Source organism: Onychostoma macrolepis, chromosome 16 (assembly GCF_012432095.1).
Source record: "Onychostoma macrolepis isolate SWU-2019 chromosome 16, ASM1243209v1, whole genome shotgun sequence".
Taxonomy (NCBI): domain Eukaryota; kingdom Metazoa; phylum Chordata; class Actinopteri; order Cypriniformes; family Cyprinidae; genus Onychostoma; species Onychostoma macrolepis.
Genome location: NC_081170.1, coordinates 35032266 through 35051550, shown reverse-complemented (window position 1 = coordinate 35051550; position 19285 = coordinate 35032266). Strand labels below are relative to the sequence as shown.

Genomic DNA, 19285 nt, shown 5'->3' with positions numbered 1-19285 from the left:
CACAGGTTCGAAGACTCGTTCTCGCCCCCTACAGTGCAATTCGGCTAGGTATACATCCGCGCTAAAATATCAAGGTGAAAGTCATCATAGCTTGCGTAGTATAGATCCAGCTCCCAACCCAACTTTGAGAATAGATTAACGGCGATATTTTTTTTATCGCCCGATAAGAGTCTCACGTTAACACAGCACGTTAACGCCGATAACGGCCCACCACTAATATATACATATATATATATATATATATATATATATATATATAATGTATACTATATTATTACCAAATAATTCATTATTTTTATAAACTTCTTAGTTAGCACAAGTTTTGTAATTGTTTTTCTTATAATTTAATATTTAAAGTAGAAATCAACATCTTGGACATCGAGAGCCTAAATGCGTGAAATGCTAAATGCATAAAAATACTTTTTAAAAAAACACAATACATACTGAATCAGCCCCTAAATAGTGTTGTAATATTGTACTATTGACAATTCCCAGCCCTTACGAATACTACTTGCCTTATTTTGGTAACCGGCCTGTTATTGGACACTGATTAAATTAATCATGGCTGATGGTAAATAAAACTGTACATGTGCGCCCTGAATGCAATGTAAGTAGTTTTGGATAAAAGCATCCGCTAATGTACAATGGCATGGGTAACTGAAAACCTCTTATGCTGCATTATGACAGTATGAGACAAAAACAAACTTTTACGATGATAGCAGGTTTTACTGTATTTTTGCAATCATTAAAGAGTAACAAATTACAGGTGTGGTGTGACATTTAAGATTAATGACCTAATATATAGGCTACTGTACTGCACTTATCATTAAACTGCTCCACTCAGCTACTGCTAAACTGTTAAATTATTAGAGGTACAATAAGAAGCTTTTCCTCTAATAACCTGTTTTCTGTGAGAGCTCAAGATGTGGTCTCCACCCTGTGCCACATAAAAGAATCTCTCCTCGCTAACCCCTAACCCCATTAGCAAAGCTAGCCATGCCCCTCAAATGCAAGGCCATGGTTCAAAGGCTGCTGGGAACACAACATTTGTGGAGTGTCAATGATTAACACTTGAGTGCAGACTCACGCACAGAGGTCAAGAGGTCAAGGGTTATGGGAGATTTCACATCCCTCAGAGGTCACGGACTGGAAGATTAAAGAGCTCTGCTGAACCTTTAATACTAGCGTACACTATTTCCTTACAGTATCACTAGACTGAGAAAACCACCATATGCGTTGGATTACCCTCGTGCATCGTTTCCGCACATGACAGTGTCTTATAACAGAGAGATATTGAAATATATATTTGTGTTATAGAGTTTGTTTATGAGATGGCAACATGTTTTAGTGACAAATTGCTTTATTTTATTTATTCTACAGCATAAGAATCAATATATCAAGTGAAATTAAATTTTTAGTATGATTGTTTTTGTCCCACTTGAGATTTTCAGAAAGGCCAGAAGACACAAATAAATCACAGCATGCTCTGGTGCAACACATTTTTGCAATACATGCAAGTATTTAATCACTCTGTGTGCATGTGTCAAAAAACAGTGCATATATTAAGTGATTAAATCAAAGGATAATAAATCAAACTCCTTTGGTCCTTTTGGGGTTTGACTTTGGTCCAACATACACTGGACTTTATCGCCACAGGTTTTGTATTAAAGACTTAGAAAGTCATAATTTGTCATAAAATACAGATTTCTTAGATCTCAGACCCATGTAGCGACACTTACAGAATTGTTCAAAGCATTTTGTGAGGTTGCCTTTCTATTTGTTATGCTTTCCATAGTTAATATACCACTCCTAGCTGTAGACGGCCTGCATATAATGTGTTGCAGATTCATGCTGGTTGAAGTAACTCTACTCGAAACAACTGGATTTGATCTCTTGAACTAGCAGCGGTGAAACAAATGCACTCCAAACCTTGATCTGATTACAGCAGTCCATCAGTTGTTCTCGCACAGGAAAACAGCTTGTGTTTACTGCCCTCTCTTCGGAGCAATGTGGATTATGTACGGTTCAAAAGTTTGGGGTCAGTAAGATTTTTATTTACTTATTTATTTAATTTTAAAATAAATGTATACTTTTTTTATCGAAAAGGACATTCAATTGATCAAAAAGTGTCAGTAAAGACATTTATAATGTTACAAAAGATTTCTATTTCAAATAAAGACTCCTGAAAAATAAAATGTATCATAGTTTCCACAAAAATATTGGGCAGCACAACTTTTTTCAACATTGATAATAATCAGAAATGAATAATCATAAAATTCAGCTTTGATCACAGGAATAAATTCCTTTTTAACAGATATTCACATAGAAAACAGCTATTTTTACAGCATTTTTGATCAAATAAATGCAGCCTTGGTGAGCAGAAAAGACTTATTTCAAAAACATTTTTTAAATCTTACCAACCCCAAACTTTTGATCGGTGGTGTACAGTCAGAGGTGATCTGGTGCAAAATTATTGTCGCTGACTCTTTGGCTCCTTTGATGAGTTGTACTTCATAATAAGTTGCAGTGGTACTCTAGTCATGACTTATATACTCCTCATCATTCATTCATCCATCCATCCATCCATTTATTGTTTTGATTTCAGGCTTTGCTCCAATCAGTGGAATGTGCAGTAAGTACCGCAGCTGCACGATCAATGAGGACACGGGTCTCGGTCTGGCCTTCACCATTGCCCATGAATCTGGCCACAAGTAAGAGTTCAATTTATAATTAACCTTTGTTTGATTTCCTCGAATCCAGTTGCCTTTACTGGATCAATGAAAGCCTTGTTTTTCACAGCTTTGGAATGGTCCATGATGGCGAAGGCAATGTATGTAAGAAGTCGGTTGGAAATATTATGTCTCCTACCTTGGCAGGACACAACGGTTTATTCTCCTGGTCATCCTGTAGCCGACAATATCTAAACCGATTTCTAAGGTGAGTTTCCTGTTCACATCTAGAATCCATTTCCCAAATAACAGTTTGCAATCCCTGTGTCGTAAATGCATGTTTTTACAATGCATCAAAACGGTTTAGCAGTGTTGTGGCTGATATTTGTAATGACATTTGAGTCACTTGGAAAGACTATCCCAGAATCACATGATCTACCCATTGGCAGGCCAAAGCGGCATTAGAAAAACAGTGCAAAGATATTAACAACCGTGCCCTTTACTGAGCATCTCCTGTCCATTAGTCATCCATGCAGAATCACCCAGCATGAGTCCAGTGAGAGTCTAGACACCAACCTCATCTTTAAAAGTAGTATTTGTAGTGCTGTTTTGGTTCTGATATCTGAAAGCGAGCAGCTCCAGCAGGTTTTAAATTTCACTTTCTGTCTGAGAGCCACGTCTGTGCTCGTGAAAATGGATCAGCTTGAGCTGTTGCCCTTAAATTAACAGACGTGTCAAATGTAGTGGCCTTGTGCTCCATTATCATGATGAGCTCATCTTCTTCTCTGCCGCCCAGATCAGTAGCTCTAGGCCTCAGTGAAAGAAGGGATTCTCTGGCAGGCGTTTGTCAGATGCTTAGAGCTGCTTTACCTGTTTTCTACAGCTCGTCTTCCAGCAAGGCTTCATGTGGAGACTGAAGAGTTGTTTGAAAGTGCAGAAGAAAATGGGGCTTGCGGCAATCTGCAGGATTTTTGACCTGGTCCTTACGGCATACTGTGCACAGCATTGTGGTTGAAGGTTGCAGTTTGATTCCTGGCACAGAAATCTAAAAAACTTAAGTTCAGGGATGTATGCTCTCAAAAGCGCTAACGAATGCCAAGGTCACGGGTTTGATTTCAAGGCAATGCAAGAAGCAATAAAATGTATTGCCTGAATGCAATGTGTACCTTAAATGCCATGATGGATCAAAGCATCTGCCAAATGCATAAATGTAAATTTGAAATGCAAGTCCTGTTCAGACCAGCAGTGACTTTGGCAATTCCTACACTAATTTTGATACATTCGAAAACAACATTTTTGTTTCAAAGCTCTCTGTCCACACTAGCATTTTTAAGTTTGAAATGTAGGAAAATGCAAAAATCATCTTACCGAGCATGTGCAAAATGCAATAAAAGTTCACTGAGATGAGACAGAAACAATCTTTTTATTTGGAGAATTAGCATGTATAGCATGCATGTAATTAGCATGGATGGTCTAAATCGCAACTGCCCTCATGTTTTGCTACAGGACAGCAAACGCGAGTATTATCTTTGCAGGAATGTAATAAGAAGATTGTACAAAGTAACACATCTGTAGCATTACTGTGAAAGTGAATATCACTTAACAGGCACATAACGGTATACACATACATGTCTATTGGTACAGTACGCATCACATGACTACATACCTCTGTTTTCACAGTCCACACTACAATGTAAAAATAATGTTTTCAAATGTATCTACTTGGTAGATAAGGAAGGCTTTTACTTGACCTAAAAAAGACTACAGAGGTTGTCAGGACATTAAATGTCATCAGACTAAACAGGTAAACTCAAATACTTACTAGTTGCTTTTACAACCTTATTAACTATGTTTCCATCCACTTAATTTTATTGCATAAAAACAGTTAATGGAAATGCCAAGATGTGCATAAAATCTAAAAATGTGCATAAAAAAACTTCTCCACTCAGCTGATACACTTGGTCACTGCATGGGTTTTCTCTGATCAGATAGCTATCCGATCGTGAAAAGACCAGATGAAAATGCCCTCCGAAATGCTTTTGAGACATTTTGAGAATGCATTTAAATCCGATTGCTCAAACCACTTCAATTCCAGATCAGATTTATATCCGATTTGCGGAGACACATTTAGGTGGCCAAGTGTAAATGGAACAAAAACTCCAAATTTAAACTCGGTAAGTTCTTTCAGAACTGCTTAAACGCCTCTGTTTGCCAAATCTTTAACTGAGGGTCCTATGGATTTCGTTTAGCACCCTCGTAGAACCAGGCCTGCCCTAAGTGTTGATAACAGGTGTGAATTTGGAACCAAACAATTAATCAAACCAATCTGCATGATAGCTGCTTCAGTGTCACCAGAGTCTGTCTGTGAAGCACAGCTTTTCCAGGACTGTCTGGGCATCTGAAGGCGACAAAGTGCAGTACGTTCATCCTCGTTTCTCCACACCCACGACACCCCAAAAACAGCAGCACGCTGCAGATAAATACGGCCACTCGGTCTCCATCAGCTGTCCTCCCATCTGTTTCCCATTCCTCATCAGCAGCCTCACCTACGTCACCATGGGCCTGTCGACATACAGCCTGCAGATCACAGGACCTTCAAGTAGCTGCTCTCAGACCTTCTGTCCTTCCTCTCCATACCCCTCCACTTTTATCACTAATAAAACAGAGCTTGAAAGGGAGTCTGGCCCGAGCTGGTCTGTCTTATAGCTGTCGCTCGCCTTAATCTGAGGAGGAAACTTAAAGAGGTGACACTGGGAGAACTGAGTGGTGATGAGGAACTGAATCAGATTCATCTGATGCTGACATTCCTGCCTCTGTGGCCCAGATGCTGCCGCATTGATCCGTCTCCAGATAATTGGAAGCAGGACTTACATGCACTGCAGAAGAACAGGGTTTCCCTCCACACTGAATCACTGAGGGATTCTGGGATCGCTGGATGTAGTTGACTTTATAATGGATTATTATTCAGCAAAAACATCTACAGATACTTAGTATCGAGTGACTGCTTAATTTTACTAGTCAACTAGTCATTCAGAAATGTATAAATTGGTGCCATATAAAGTACAAGTGCAAGCGAAGGCATCCACTACTAGTCAACACAGACCCAACGATTCAACTAGTGGTTGAACTAATAAACTTACAGACTAATCTGATGAAGAGCTTCAAAATAATGAAAATAAACTCAAGTAGGGCTGTCCGATTATTTAAAATAAAACCAAAATGGTGAAAACGAGTGTCATTATAAAATTGCAAAGGCTGGGATTTAATTAAATATGAAATAAAAGTAAGATAAAAGATTGATGGCTTATGTAAAATTTAGACAGAAATTTAGACAGCGATAAATATAAATATTGTAATTTTACAGTTGTACTGTAGTAAAATAATAATAATAATTATTATTTTTATTGAATTTTTCTTTAATACTCATATTTTACCATGAAATAATCCAATTGTAATTTTTTCTTATTTTGTTTCATATTTGTATTTAGTTATATATATGGTAAAAAATATATAGCAATGTTATTATTGAGAGTTGTTGTTGTTGTTGTTATTTTATAGTCATACTGATATAATCACAATCTTTGGCCAAATTCTGCAGATGTACAAACAATCTGGATTTTCCCTTTCTTTCTTTCTTTCTTTCTTTCTTTCTTTCTTAAACAAATACATAAATAAATAATTAAATAATCATGCAGCTCTAAACTCAAGTATTGCATTGGTGCAGCAGTGATTGTATTGTTAATATTCTTTAATTGTTTAGGTTGAGCACCTGCATTAGTATATTTTTTGAGATGTGCGTGGTGCATATATTTAGACCTCATACACCAGTCGATGTGACCCCCTTTACAAACATACATCCCACACAGACTCACATACTGACCCAGTCTCGTCATGGAGCGGGCGAGCGGCCCGGAGTGCCTGCTAAACTACTCAGAGCTCATTCAGGGCTTCACTGTGTGTCACACTGCTACAACACACGCTATTAAACAATGTTAAATGCTTTCTCGTGATCCTCGATATCGCTTACACGCGGAGCCTCGCTGTCGGCTGTATAATAACGGCAGCGTTCAGTAACATACGTAATGCTGAAGTCAGAGGATGTGTTGAAAAGAGAGATGTCTAAATGTAGCCGAGGGAACTCCGCTTGTTATGTTGTCATGGTTGCTGCTCTACTGTATGGGACTCGAGCGGTTTTACAGTAGTGTTTGTGTCTCAGTTCTGCACAGGCCACCTGTCTGTCTGATGAGCCCAGCGCCATCCAGGAGTACAAGTACCCTGAGAAACTTCCCGGAGAGCTGTACGACGCTGACACGCAGTGCAAGTGGCAGTTCGGAGAGAAAGCTAAACTCTGCACTCTGGACTTCAAGAAGGCAAGTCCATTAATATCAGTATTACATATTGCTTTACATATGAAACCCCTCCTGAAAAGACTCATCATGTCAGATGTGTTGAGTGCACATGAACGGCACCACATGACTGAACATTTTGTGTACTGTAGAAGATGAGCTATTTAGGTCTGGCAGGAAACGCTGCTCATTTAGCCTGTTAATGAGGCGAACGTTTACACTGCAAAACTACTACACCAGAATGATAAAATATGTCATTAAAAGATTGCACACCTCATTTTTCTCATTAAGAGCTTGCTGTTCTTGTCAGGAAGCGAAAAAGAGAGAAAGGCTTATGAAATTGCCCAACACATACATGGCATTTCCACCAAAATCAGAAGTATGCACTTAGTTATGACTTCCAGACTTACAAATTAGAACTTCCTCAAAGCTCTTGAAGGCAGCATTAGACAGCACGAGTTTGCATGCTGGTGCACACTTAACTAGGTTAGTGTTGGTCTATATAGCTATAGCTGCTCACCAACAAAACATACTGCTCAACCGAGCAGTTTTCACACCGACTTTCAAACATAAACTAACATTCAAATGTTTGGGGTCGGTAATTTTTAATGCTTTTTAAAGAATTCTCTTCTGCTCATCAAGGCTGCATTTATTGGATCAAAAAATACAGTAAAAACTGTAAAATTGTGAAATATTATTACAATTTAAAGTTACTGTTTTCTATGTGAATATCTGTTAAACTGTAATTTATTTCTGTGATCAAAGCTGAATTTTTAGCATCATCACTCCAGTCTTCAGTGTCACATGATCTTCAGAAATCGTTCTAATATGCTGATTAGATGCTGATGAAAAAGAACAGCATTTGTTTGAAATAGAAATCTTTTGTAACATCATACATCTTCACAGTGTCAGTTTTAACCAATTTAATGCATCCTTGCTGAAAAAAAAAGACCCCACTGTATGCAGCCTCACAGGTCTTTTCAACACGAACATTAGGCTGAAATCTTCGATCCAGTCTGAGCTGTGTTATGGTTGAAGTGGTCTGATAAGAATCCATTTGTGTGGTTATTATCGCAGAGTTTAAGATCATTTGGAAAGAGAAACCGGTCCAGAGCAGGTAGAGCAGGATCAAGAATGACATTGTGATTGAGAGTAATACTCCACAACACACGTGTGCCACATTTGCTATATAATCATATAGTTTTTCAGGATACGACCTTGACAGCACACACGCATGGCCAAGACGCCTGTTCAGTAAGCTCCACTGTTCATGATTTAAACATGTTCAATGGCTGTATATCTTTATAGTATATCTTTCTGTCTTTCTACTTTGGAATATTCTCAAAAAATCATAAGTAAAGTAAAGGAATGTTTGCATTTCTTCTTTTTAGATGTGCGAATATATTCTTAAATAAAATATTCTTAAAAAAACATGAAGTCTTCTAAAACAAAGGTATGCATATTATTAATTTTCATTGAATTATAAACATCCACCAAACATTTAGAGGTCAAATCAGTAGTAGAAGAGGTGTTGAGGAGTTTTAGAAATGCAACTCTTTCCACACTTTTTCCACCGATGTCTCTGCATTGGCATGTGTGTTTTCTGTGAACGTGTGACCTGCATCCACAGAGTCTGATGCACAAATGCCCTGATGTGTGCTGATACATTCACGTCTGATTGCTCATAACATCAGGAGAGCACTGTCTTTATTTCTCTGTTGCTCAAATCAGCTGTAAAGTTCTTCTATAATGCAGGAATTCAAGTCTGAACTCAATAGAGATTTCCTAAAGTAATTTTTCCACTGTCTAGTCTATACATCTAAAATTGGAGCTCTCCGTAGAGAAATCTGATGGAGTGTGGCTCTGGCTGATCTCTCTTCAGTCCTGCTTGCTCTCGTGAAGCAGACGCAGAGCTAAATATACTTTGGAGAGACGCCAGTGGGAAGCTGTGTTCACTGCGCTCCTATTGTCCTGATCTCACCCAACTCTACTGAACAAAGAAATGAGACGAGGTCATTTGCACTGTATTATTAATTTTATTTACTTTATGTTAAAACTAATTCACAGCGGAAAAATGTACTTAGAAAAGACGCATTAAATTGATCAAAAAGTGACAGTGAAGACATTTAAAATGTTACAAAAGATGTCTATTTCAAAGAAATGATGTTCTTTTGACATTTTTATTTATCAAAGAAAAATAAAATGTATCAGTTTCTACAAAAATATTGAGCAACACAACTGTTTTCAGCATTGATAATAATCAGAAATGTTTCTTGAGCAGCAAATCAGCATATTAGAATGATTTCTCAAGATCATGTGACACTGAAGACTGGAGTAATGATGCTGAAAATACAGCTTTGATCACAGAAATAAATTACATTTTATCAGATATTCACATAGAAAACAGATATTTTAAAGTGTAATAATTCTTCACATTTTTACTGTATTTTTGATTAAAGCAGTCATATGATGCTATTTTAAAGATCATTATTTTGTGCATTTGGTGTAACAGAATATGTTGACATGCTTTAATGTTCAAGAAACATTATTTTTCAAATACTGTACATTATTGTAGGTCCTCTATGCCCCGCCTCTCTCAAACGCCGTTTTCTACAAAACCCCTCCTTCCGACAAGTGCAGTCTGCTCTGATTGGCCAGCTGACACAGTGCATTGTGATTGGCCGAACGCCACAAGCACATGTCGGAAATGTAACGCCCCTTACCATAATCGCAAGCTTCAGCTTTCAAAGTAAATATAAAGACTAGGGCTGGGCAAGTTAACGCGTTTTTATCGCGTTAACGCATTAATTAATTAACGCCGACAATTAGTTTATCGCGCGTTAACGTACTTTTTATTTTGAAAGTCCGTTGCTCACTGCGTTTGAATACACATAGATAGACTGTAATAATACAACCGAATACAACACAAACCATGGGTTACAGGAGGGGTGGGATGTTTATCAGTAGGCTACTGGCTGCTTGGGATGAGCGTCATCACGCGTCTCAACCAATGAAAGCATTTGTTGTGTGCCTAAGAGAGCTACAGCGCGAAACAGAAAATATCTGGTGCGGACAGAAAAATGGAAAAAGGTACCGAAATCTTAAATGGACATTTTTATTTTAAACCTCTTCCACACGGTGGAGTTGATAGAACTAAAGCTATTTGTAACCACTGCAAAGCTGAATTGTCTTATCATCGGAGTACTTCGAGTCTGAAGTATCACTTAAATGCAAAAAAAAATGTTAACTGCTACTAACTTTTAACTGCTGTAAAAAAGCACTTTATTTGTTTAAAGTTTTGACAAACCAAATGTTATTGCACTTTTGTTCATACAGCAGTACTTTGAAAGAATAAAATTATGCAATACACTACTTTTGATTTCATTATTGAATTTTGCGCATGCTGCGATTAATTGTGATTAATCGCAGAAAATAATGCGATTAATCGCGATCAAAATATTTAATCGTTGCCCAGCACTAATAAAGACAGTTAATAATGTCCTTAGTTTCAAGTTCAGTTCAAGCCTGAGAGGGGATCAGGGTCGCACAGTGATGATGCTCGTATGTATTTGCACACAAGCCGTGGTTAAGACAGCTGACTCTGCTGTGATGTGACCCCGTCTCGCTCTCGCTCTCGCTCTCGCTCTCTCTCTCTCTCTCTCTCTCACACACACACACACAACACGTTACTCTACACTGCGCAAAACTCCGCATTTGAACAGTCAATAGCAAATACTTTAATAACAAAACATACCTACAGTCGCTGATTCAGAAGCACCAGATTGTCAGAGCAAAGTCGGAATTGACCCTTTTTTTTTTTAAATAGCCTTCATGCACAGCCAGCCTTATACTCAGTCATATGATGCTATTTTAAAGATCATTATTTTGTGCATTTGGTGTAACAGAATATGTTGACATGCTTTAATGTTCAAGAAACATTATTTTTCAAATACTGTACATTATTGTAGGTCCTCTATGCCCCGCCTCTCTCAAACGCCGTTTTCTACAAAACCCCTCCTTCCGACAAGTGCAGTCTGCTCTGATTGGCCAGCTGACACAGTGCATTGTGATTGGCCGAACGCCACAAGCCTCCTTGGTTCACGAAACTGTCATCCATAAAATGTGCTGCACAAATTCAAACATTTGGGTTGTGCTGTTCTGTTAAAATCTTTCCACATCGTGACGTAGACATGTGAGGGCGTGTTTAAATGAGGCGTTTTAGCCCGGTCTGGATCAGCCTTCTCTTTTAGACAGAATATATATTTTTCTGGGAGACTTTGAGCTTTGTAACTCTGCAGATCTTATACATGCACAAACACCTACATAACACACTAAAGAAAAGGAAAACAACATCATATGAACCCTTTAAGTAAATGCAGCCTTGGTGAGCAGAAAAGACTCAAAAACATTAAACAATCTTACCAACCCCAACCTTAGTGTAACAGTTAGCAGTAACAAATGAAAATGGAATATATATACTGATATAATTACTGTATTATTATAGTTCTTCTTAGTTTTGAAGCATTACTTTTTTAAAAAGAAAAATTGTAAACTTGAGGTTTTAAACTTGTAATTTTGTGATAATAAATAGTGTTCCTCTTCAGGAACTCGAGCTGCGTCCAAGAACGCTAGGGGAACGCCTCCAGCGTGACCGCGCTCTGATACAAATGTAATCTGTCCAAAGGATGGGCGAGACGTCACGGGCGGGTGACGTAACGGCCAGGAGGCATAAAAGCACATGCGGTGGAACCGGCGTCAGCTTTTGTCATTCAGCAACTAGCACTTGGGCGAGAGCAGATCGCATTACAGGCTGTGTGTTTTTCATTAAGAGTCCGTGTGTGGTCTGCTTGAGAGCAGAGCATGCAGAGTCACTCTTGCACGAGCATTGTTTGCACAAGCTTATTATGAACGAGGTTGTCATTATAGCAGTGTCCCTGCTTAGGAACGGAGTTCGCGCTGTTCGCGCTGTCAGCTCGAAAAAAAGGGGCTTATTGTGCTTCTCCCCGCCGTATGATCTCACGGTTAAAAAGAAACCGGTCCGCCGCTGCTGAGGCACGGCGGCGAATGAGATCGCGGGGATCGCACATAGATCTGCCGGACGGGTTGGAGACGGGTTCGCCCTCTCTCCACCTGCAATCCCCAGATCTAGCGCTCTCGCTCGGGGCTGGAAGCCCGCGGTGCGGTTCTTCCCCCTTTGAGTGAGAGCTCACTGTTGCAGAGCGCGTTGCCGAATTAAATGATCTATTTCATCTAACTAGGAGAAGTTAGATGTGTATGTGTAAGGAGCCTAAGAAAACTTGGGATTTTCTCTAGTGAGAGCACAATGTTTTACTTCTCTTCCTCTGAGGAGGTTGATGTGGTCAGCAGGGGCTGCTGGGCGGAGCAGCCCCAACCGTGTTCCAGCTCCTCATATAGGGAGCGTCACTTCTCGTACTCCCCAGTATGTTGGAGTCAGAGTGGCGCGAGGCCTTCTAGCAGAAGGCGGATCTGCGGACCGTCACTCTCTCTGGATAGTCTTTGGCTAAAACATCCTGCTGGCTATGGCCCAGGACTTCTGAGGGCCGGCCCCTCTGGGGAAGAGCGGCATACACGGTGCCCGTCTCTCCTCAGTGCCCTCAGGAGATCGGTCTGCCAACCCTGCCACGTACGGTGTTCCAGGGCGCAGCGATCTCCAGCGAGCATACATCTCAGTTTCTTCCGCCCGGAAACGTAGTGGAGCTGAGATGCTCGCCACCCCTTCGGGGGTCTCTAGAGCAGCTAGTTTGGCTTTCTCCTGCCGGTGTGCCGTTCCAGGATACCGAACTAGCCGCTCTGATTATACCAGAGGCCAGTCTCCAGGGACTGATTCACTTAGTAGGCACCTGGCGGTGTGGGAGCCCCTGCCAAGCGTGTCTCATTGGAACCTGCGTTGCAGGCTCTGGTTCTACCAGTCTAGTCTTCCTGGAAGATGACGCGAGTCTGAGGACAGTCGCTTCAATAGGAGACTTCGGCTGAGGCAGTCCTGGTACCCATGGCCCAGAACTTATGAGGGCAGGCCCCTCTGGGGAAGAGCAGCGTACACCGCGGTACACGGTGCCTGTCTCTCCTCAGTGCCCTCAGGAGATTGGTCTGCCAACCCTGCCACATACGGTGTTCCAGGGCGCAGCGATCTCCAGCGAGCACACATCTCAGTTTTTTCCGTCCGGAAACGTAGCGGAGCTGAGATGTTCGCCACCCCCTTCAGGGGTCTCTAGAGCAGCTAGTTTGGCCGTCTCCTGCCGGCGTGCCGTTCCAGGACACCGAGCTAGCCGCCCTGGTTATACCAGAGGCCAGTCTTGAGAGACTGGTTCCCTTAGTAGACTATTTGGCAGCATGAAAACTACTACCAAATGTGTCTCCATGGGACCTGCATACTGTAGAAAGAGGCTACAGAATCCAGTTTGGTTCTCCTCCGCCTCGTTTCAATGGGGTGAATCCCACTCTGGTGGGCCCCGAGCAGGTTCTGGTAATGGAACGAGAAGTAGAGTACTCTCTTGAGAAAGGAGGCCATCGAGGTGGTCCCTCCTTACGAAGGAGATTCCGGGTTCTACAGCCGGTACTTCATAGTTCCCAAGAAGGATGGAGGGTTGGCGTCCCATTTTAGATCTGCATCAGTTGAACCACTCAGTCAGCAGACTGAAGTTCAAGATGCTCAAACAGGTCGTGTCTCAGATCAGGTCCGAGGACGGGTTTGTCTCGATCGATCTAAAAGATGCATATTTCCATTTCTCCATCCTTCTCACTCACAGGGAATTCCTGAGGTTTGCTTTCGAGGGCGAAGCTCACCAATATCGGGTTCTTCCCTTCGGCCTAGCACTCACCCCGCACTTTTACAAAGTGTGTGGATGCCGCGTTAGCTCCGTTGCGGCTACAAGGCATCCGCATATCCACTTTGGTTGATTCTCGCTCAATCAGAGCAGATGGCGGCTCAACATCGAGATGTTGTTCTTGCTCACATGACAGTGTTGGGGTTAAGACTGAACGCCAAGAAGAGTGTGCTTTCTCCATTACAGAGAACCACTTATCTTGGTGTGGTGTGAGATTCGACCACGATGCAGGCACGTGTGTCCCCTGCTCGGATCGAGTCGATCCTCACGGCAGTCAGGAGAGTGAAAGAAGGCCAGTCACTCAACAGTGGTGGCTCAAGACCAAGTGGTTCTCCCCAAGGGGAAACCCGCTTCACATGATCAAGGTCACGTGGCGGTGCCTACGCGCCTTAGACATGTGGAGACATCCTTGGTTCTTGTCTCAGGGCCCGGTGCTGGGAGCTCCGTGTCGCTGCATACGCTAGCGACGGACGTGTCCCTCACCCTGCCCTCAGTCTGTGGAGTACTCGCTGTCTCATGTGGCACATCAACTGCCTGGAGATGCTGGCGGTGTTTCACAGAAACACTTTCTCCCAGACCTAAGAGATCGCCGGTGTTGGTGCGATAGCACCGAAAACACAGCGGTGGTCTCTTACATCAACCACCGAGGAGGTCTGCATTCACGCCCCCTGTACAGGCTGGCGTACCAGATCCTTGGGTGGTCCCAGGACAAACTTCTCTTGCTGAGAGCAGTTCACATGCCTGGGTATCTCGGTATGTCGAGGCAGGGGCTGAGGCCCGGGGAATGGATGCTTCACCCTGAGGGGGTGAAGCACATTTGGAGAGTGTTTGGCCTGGCTCAGGTGGACCTCTTCGCTACTCAGGTAAGTACACAGCGCATGTCCCCTCTGGTACTCTCTAAATTCATCCAGCTCCACTGGGGCTGGATGCCATGGTGCAGACGTGGCCGAGGCTTCGTCTGTACGTTTTTCCCCGATCGCTCTTGCTCCCGGGAGTTCTGGCGAGAGTGCGCTGGGACGAGGTCAGTCTACTTCTGGTAGCACTGTTCTGGCCGGGCCGAGTATGGTTCTCGGACCTGATTTCTCTCCTCGACGGCTCTCCATGGGAGATTCCCGTCAGGAGGGATCTTCTCTCTGGCGGGGTCTGTCACCCCGCCCGGAGCTGGAAGTTGTAGGTGTGGCCCCTGAAGGGGCACAGCCCATAGCTTCCGGTCTCCCAACCGAGGTTGTTGATACCTTCCTCCAATCCAGAGCTCCCTCAGCGAGGAAACTATACGGCTTGAAGTGGAACTTTTCACTTCTTGGTGCGGAGACCGCCAGCTCGACCCAGTCAACTGCCCGATTGGTACAGTTCTGGAGTTCGTGCGGGCCTGTTCCTCCTCAGGGTTAACCCACTCCACCCTGAGGGTTTACGTGGCGGCTATACCGGCCTACCGCGCCCTTCTCGGTGGCCTTTCAGTGGTTAGGCACCCCCTAGTTACATGTTTTCTCCACAACACAAGGGACTTGTACACCCTGAAGTGAAGTGTCACTTCATGGTGCAGAGGTTGCCAGCTCGACCCAGCCAACTGCCCGTTTGGTACAGTTCTGGAGTTTGTGCGGCCTGTTCCTCCGCAGGGTTAACCCACTCCACCCTGAGGGTTTACGTGGCGGCTATACCGGCCTGCAGCGCCCTTCTCGGTGACCTTCAGTGGGTAGACACCCCCTAGTACATGTTTCCTCCAGAGGCTGAGGCCTCCGGCCAGAGAGCGTTGCTATGTGGTGGATCAGGATGCTTTTCCATAGCCTCGAGTCCTCTGCTCTCCCTCTTGGGGATCAAGACTCACTCTTCAGAAGTTGGCCTTGGGACGCAGGCCCGCTCACCTGCCACCTGTGGCCTTTTTCTCTCGCCCTAGCTGTGCTCCATCCACACTAGGCAGGGATTTGTCAGTCTGGCGGCGTGGGGATCTCGTTCCCCTAGCGTTCTTGGACGCAGCTCGAGTTCCTGAAGAGGAACGTCTTAGGTTACGTATGTAACCCCAGTTCCTCGAGGGAACGAGACGCTGCGTCTCAAGGCCATACTTCCGGCATCCCTACGAGTGGTTGCTTCATTCCTGAAGCTGACGCCGGTTCCACCGCCGCGTGCTTTTATGCCTCCTGTCCGTTACGTCACCCGCCCGTGACGTCTCGCCCATCCTTTGGACAGATTACATTTGTATCAGAGCGCGGTCACGCTGGAGGCGTTCCCCTAGCGTTCTTGGACGCAGCGTCTCGTTCCCTCGAGGAACTGGGGTTACATACGTAACCTAAGACGTTTCTTTGGCCGTATAAAAACATGACAGTGTTGGATATTAAAGTGTTTCATTATCCCATAAACATCAAATGGAAATTGAAGATGAATTTACATCAGATTTTAAGAACAAACCACAAAGAGAGCCTCCTCATTTCAGAAGAGCAGCAGACATCACTGAACAGGGCAGAAATGTTTCTGTAGATGCTGAGCTCTCTCTGCTTTCACTGTGAGTTAGCATCTTGATATTGTCTGGCAGTGGGACTGTGATGGGCTGAGATGAGCGCTGTGTGATCACTCTCCTCATGCTCAGCAGGAACGCATTCGAGGAGGTCTCGCTTTAACACACAGCTGCAGAACTTGTGCTGGGATTTGGACCAGGATCACTCTGGCAAAAAGCCGCCTTTTCCTCCCATCTGTGCTCCCATTGTCAAAATATGATACAATAATCCAGATGTGAGTAATACGGACACATAAAACGCGCAGCCGTTCCTCGCTCTTCTCGCAGAGTGAGTGAATGAGATGAGCTCTGCGTTGAAGATGTAGATATATGGGAGCTGTTCTTACAGGACAGTAAGACACTTTTAGGATGTCTGATGAAGTAGGTTTCACAAATCGTTGTTCAGTAAGGACTTTTCTAATTACTTGAAATCTCGAAAAATGAATCTGAATCTTCTTCAAACTATACTGCATTTATTTTTAAAACACTAATTATGTGTGTCTGAGCTTGATCAGCCTTCAAGTGGATTTTGGTTTAATGTTCCAACACAAGTAGACATTTTTAAATTTGTAAAAAATAAAATTAAACTGGTTTAAATTCCCCAATACACCCCAGTTTTAATAAAACTGCTCTCATATCAGGATGTTAAATTAAAAGCATTTCTGCTCGACGAGTTCAGCATCTGGCAGAGATGTGCTGGCCTGTCACTTCTCATATCCATGATAATAACCAAGTATAAACTCAGTTGTTCTCTAAATGTTTGATGCAATGGTAATGACAGCAGTATTGAGGACAATCACTTGAGTACATCGAGTCTATGTTATAAAAACATTACAAAAAACAAATCAACTGAAAACATGATTTTTAATTGTTAGAAAACAAGCAGAATGCTTTATTACACTCACTTAACACACTTTTTATTCATTTATTTATTTAATTTTATTAATGTAGTAAAGTTTAAGTTAAAAGGGAGTTAAAAACCCTATCACTGTTGCCAGTAAGTTACTGTAATTACGATTTACAGTTGTAAACTGTACTGTTTTACAGTAAATTACTGTAAAAAAAATCCAATTCATCAGTATACTACTGTAATTCACTCATTTTAATATAGATTTCATTAGATTTGATTATTTTTTATATAGTATTCATTTTATTTTTACTCTACATAGGTACTACTGGCATTCAATTAAAACAGACACAATAATTACAAAATATCAAATTCTTTATTTAAAACATTGCATGTATAACACTTAAAAATACAGTCTTCCAATGCTGGAACAGTGCATCTTCACCATTTCTCCTGTCTTAGGATGTTTTGCAGTGCATTATGTTGTGTCCTCTGGATTTATCCTCACAAAGAATCTTTAGGCAACAGAAACATAATGGCTAAAAAAGACAAGCAGCCAAAGAATACATAGCCATCTGCAAAACCCACGTGCTGCTCCAAAACGTGGCCACCACCTTTGCTCACCATCCACTTTGTAGTGACAGAAATGTCTTCCCTGAAAACGACACACTTTTAAAAAGCAAGCCTCATATACAGTAGAATACACAAACCTCTCAAAACCATAGCTGTTTTCTTACCATGAATTATCAGTCTCAGGTTGGCTGGCCTGCTCATGTCTTTCTTGATGCTTCATTGCAGTTGCCTTTAAAACACAAATACAAAAAAAAAAAAAAAAAATAATGCAGTAAATCTTAAATTCTATTAAAAACTATAACAAACTAATTCTAAAACTAGAAAAGCAGCTAGCCATAAAACTTGTTTAAGTTTGCTAACATACAATTATATTTTCTCAAAAGGCAACTTTCCAACATTAACTACTAACACATTATGTTAACTTGTTAATATAAGATAAGAGTTGCTCGTTAAAAATAATTTTAATTCGGTAACTTAATTCAATAAGGTGACAAAAGTCGTTTGAAACAACAGCACAGTTTACCATGGTAAAGTTCTGTAACCGCCATGTTGACGAGTAAATGTTACTAACGTTAGGTTAAACTGGTGTGCACAAACACAAACACACAGACAAACGTATATATATTTGTAGCTTGCTTGCTGGTCGTATTCTCTCGTAAGGTGCATCGACACACAGCGCAGATGTTCTCCGGAGCTCTTCCACTCTCGCGGATTCATCCCCGCGACGCTGCCTCCGTGTCTTTCTTGGACACGGCACGACTTGATAAAAGACAATATAGAACCCATTATATATACTATCTACAGTGGATGCAGACAGTAAAGTGATGCCCCGGTATATTTCTGACGTACAGATATACTCCAAGCGCCTGACATGAAGGACAAATGGATTTTCCAATCATTACAAGCAATGTAACACATTCAGTGTAGTCAGTCCCAAGCTGTTGCGGCGTTGTAGACAAGGTGCAGGGAAAATCATGTCAATCCAAATGTAAGAAATTAGGAAAATAAAACAACCTCAATAGAATGGCACCAAAGAGGCCAATACAGCAAATACAGTAGTATTGTACGCCGTGCGTTTTTTCACACATACGCACAATATTTGTATCATACAATAGAACTCCTCATTCCGGACAACTTCTAGAACCACTGCTGTCAATCAAATTGTTTGTTAAATGATTGAGAAGATGTAAAAACCTACTTTGGCGAACTAGTCCTAGGTTTTTGCTCAACATGGAAAAAAACACTGCAGTAAAATTATCTGGACTCTCTAGGTAAATAATTATCAAAAAAACAAATGTTGAAATTGAAAATGAAGCTATAACGGGGTCGTTTAGAAAAGGGACCTGTCCAAATTTACCCCAAATCATATAAAGCCTAAAGGAAAACTCAAAACTTCACGAAACCTGGTGAGCACATGTGACAGGTGATTCTAAACAAGCTTGCAAAGTTTTAAGAAGATCAGACCACAGCTGGTGCTATAACAGTCATAAATGTTATAAAACATCACATTTCTTTGG

At 41.9% G+C, this 19285-nt stretch overlaps 1 protein-coding gene across 2 annotated transcripts in view; it reads left to right on the top strand.

Annotated features, from left to right (window-relative positions):
* LOC131521809 (A disintegrin and metalloproteinase with thrombospondin motifs 16) overlaps window positions 1-19285 on the top strand; it is an 80777-nt gene that overhangs the window by 26900 nt on the left and 34592 nt on the right. For both annotated transcript variants that reach the window (XM_058746889.1, XM_058746888.1), the window contains exons 8-10: window positions 2606-2711; window positions 2800-2937; window positions 6886-7039. In XM_058746889.1, coding sequence (XP_058602872.1) covers window positions 2606-2711; window positions 2800-2937; window positions 6886-7039 — 398 coding nt within the window. The remainder of the gene's footprint in view (window positions 1-2605; window positions 2712-2799; window positions 2938-6885; window positions 7040-19285) is intronic.